The following is a 2,881-nucleotide window of genomic DNA, read 5'->3' on the forward strand; positions in this document are numbered from 1 at the left end:
TTTAATATAAACAATGAAATAACATGACCCCATTATATTAAAAATAATGGCAAAATATCACAAATCAAATTTTTTTGTGGTTAATAATATTGGTTCTCTTTGTAAGGGCACAGATGACTTCCTTTTATCTTTCTGCATTTTTCTAAGTAATTATAATGAACACGTACTACTTTTATAATGGTGGGTGCTTTATCGTTAAAAAATTATTCACTCAGTTTATTACTGGACTAATTACTTACATCCACTATAAAATCTTCAGCCTCCAGTTTTACTTCCAGCAATTCTTTGGGTTTAGCAGCAGCAACCTCTTTTGGAAGAGATTCATAGTCCTCCTGGAAAACACAAGACTCCTCATGTTGGAATCCATTTTTCGTCATTAAGCCTTCATGCCACAAACAGGTTCTCTTTATGAAAATGGCACCTAACTAAGAAAAATGATTAGAGATATCCTTAACAAATATAGCTCCTACCAATGTCACCCGTTAAACAAATAAAGCGATTTTTATAAAAAATTGTAAAAAGTGGCCAGGCATAGTGGCTCATGCCTATAATCCAAGCACTTTGGGAGGCCGAGGTGGGCGGATCATGAGGTCAGGAGTTCAAGACCAGCCTGACCAACATGGTGGAACCCCGTCTCTACTAAAAATACAAAAATTAGCTGGGCGTGGTGGCGGGTGCCTATAATCCCAGCTACTCGGGAGGCTGAGGCAGGAGAATTGCTCAAACCCAGGAGGTGGAGGGTACAGTGAGCTGAGATCACGCCACTGCACTCTAGCCTGGGTGACAAAGTGAGACTGTCAAAAAAAAAAAAAAAAATTCACATTTTGAAAAAAAAAAAAAGAGTGGCATTAACCTATTAGTACAACAAGAGGAAGTATAACCCAAGAAATTATTGAGGTAGGATGTGGTTATAAGTATGACTTGTGTTATAGCTTTCTGGCAAAGAGAAAACTCTTCAACAAGTAGGAGGTGAAAATAGATATTTGAGTTAAAGAAGACAGGTATGTGCCATCTGGGAGACTGATATCCTGTGAAGGAACCAAGTCATTACAACAGGTCACCACAGCCTCAATGAAGCTCATGCAGGCACTTTCTTTGGAGGTCCCTTTCCCTTATATTCATTTTCCCATGCTTGAATCTAGCCAAAATTAGAGACCCACTCTCACTTCCTGGATGAGAGCAAAGATTTGGAGTTAAGTTAGACCTGGCTTTTGAATCCTGGCTAAATATGCTTTCATGAGCAAGTTATTTAATCTCAGTGAAGCCTTAGTTTCTCTATCTGTAAAACAGGCCTAAGACCCCTGCACTGCTGTAAAGATTAAATGAGAGTAAATGTAAAGCACTTAGTACAGAGTCATAGTATCATGATAGGTTAGTGGTTTCCTCTTGGAGGACAGAGGTAACCTTTCACTAATGGAAAGATGCCTGATAACTCACCTTTTTAATCTTTACTTGTCCCGTTGGCTGGGTCTCACCCACATACTTGAATAGATTACGGTATTCAATTTGTTTTAAAATCTCTCGTGCATCTTTCAATTTGGGATCAGTAGAGTATAAAATCTCCAGAAAAATGTTATCTGCCAATTTGATGACATTTCAGTTACATTAAAATAAAAACACAGAGTTAAAGAATTACATAATGCTATTCTACTGAAAAGATCTTAACAGGCAGGTACATTATTATTTTAGCAATATGAGAAAATTTTTTTAAATACTTAAGTGAAAAAACCTTTTAAAACTGTTCCAGTTGACCAGTCACAGTGGCTCATGCCTGCAATCCCAGCACTTTGAGAGGCTGAGGCGGGCGGATCACTTGAGGTCAGGAGTTCGAGACCAGCCTGTCCAACATGGTGAAACCCCGTCTCTAACAATACAAAAAAAATTAGCTGGGTGTGGTGGCGGGCACCTGTAATCCCAGCTACTCAGGAGGCTGAGGCAGGAGAATTGCTTGAGCCTGGAAAGTGGAGGTTGCAGTGAGCCAAGATTGCGCCATTGCACTCAAGCCTGGGCAACAAGAGTGAGACTCTGTCTCAAAAATAAAAGTTCCTGTCAATGACTTGGATTTAATTCCAGGTAGTCCAGAGAGTGGGGAAGGATAGAGAGAAATAAGACTGCATTGGAGTTGATGACTGCTGAGCTGGGTGATGGGCACATAAATGTGTATGGATTTATTGTTGACATGTTTTATTTTGTTTTTAAAAGAGAATGGTGGCTAGGCACTGTGGCTCACATCTGTGATCCCAGCAATTTGGGAGGCCGAGGCAGGTGGATCACCTGAGGTCAGGAGCTCGAGACCAGCCTGGCCAACATGGCAAAACCCTGCCTCTACCAAAAATACAAAAATTAGCTGGGCATGGTGGTGCATGCCTGTGGTCCCAACTACTCAGGAGGCTGAGGCAGGAGAATTGCTTGAACCCTGGAGGTGGAGGTTGCAGTGAGCCGAGATGGCGCCACTGCACTCCCACCTGGGTGACAGAGTGACACTATCTCAAAAAAAAAAAAAAAAAAAAAAAAAGAGAATGGTCCTGAAATATTTACAAGCAAAATTATGTCTAGGATCTGCTTCAAAATAGTCCAGTGTTTGACATGAGTGGGTAGATGAAGAGATGAGGCAAAACTGCCATGTGTTGATAACTGTTGAAGCTAAGTGACAGGTACTTTGTAAATTTCTATAATAATAAAACAACGATTTTTTAAGTGTCCCATTTGATGATGAGAGTAGAAGAAATATTTTTCCTTTCTTTCATTTTCTCCCAATTTTTATTTTAAAAAATTTCAAAATAAAATATCCTTCACTTAAATTCAACAATTGTTAATGTTTTTCTGCATGCACTTTCTCCATATATATATCCCTGTGCAATTTTTTTTTTTTTTTTTTTTT

At 39.3% G+C, this 2,881-nt stretch overlaps 1 protein-coding gene across 1 annotated transcript in view; it reads right to left on the reverse strand.

Annotated features, from left to right (window-relative positions):
* Nucleotides 1-2,881, reverse strand: part of SAMHD1 (SAM and HD domain containing deoxynucleoside triphosphate triphosphohydrolase 1) — a 60,163-nt gene that overhangs the window by 14,657 nt on the left and 42,625 nt on the right. Inside the window, exons 12-13 of the mRNA XM_017859095.1 lie at nt 1,438-1,577; nt 240-332 (exon numbers count right to left, since the gene is read on the reverse strand). Of these exons, the coding sequence (XP_017714584.1) occupies nt 240-332; nt 1,438-1,577 (233 nt within the window). The remainder of the gene's footprint in view (nt 1-239; nt 333-1,437; nt 1,578-2,881) is intronic.

The sequence above is a fragment of the Rhinopithecus bieti genome, unplaced genomic scaffold (assembly GCF_001698545.2).
Source record: "Rhinopithecus bieti isolate Rb0 unplaced genomic scaffold, ASM169854v2 scaffold_38981, whole genome shotgun sequence".
Lineage (NCBI taxonomy): Eukaryota > Metazoa > Chordata > Mammalia > Primates > Cercopithecidae > Rhinopithecus > Rhinopithecus bieti.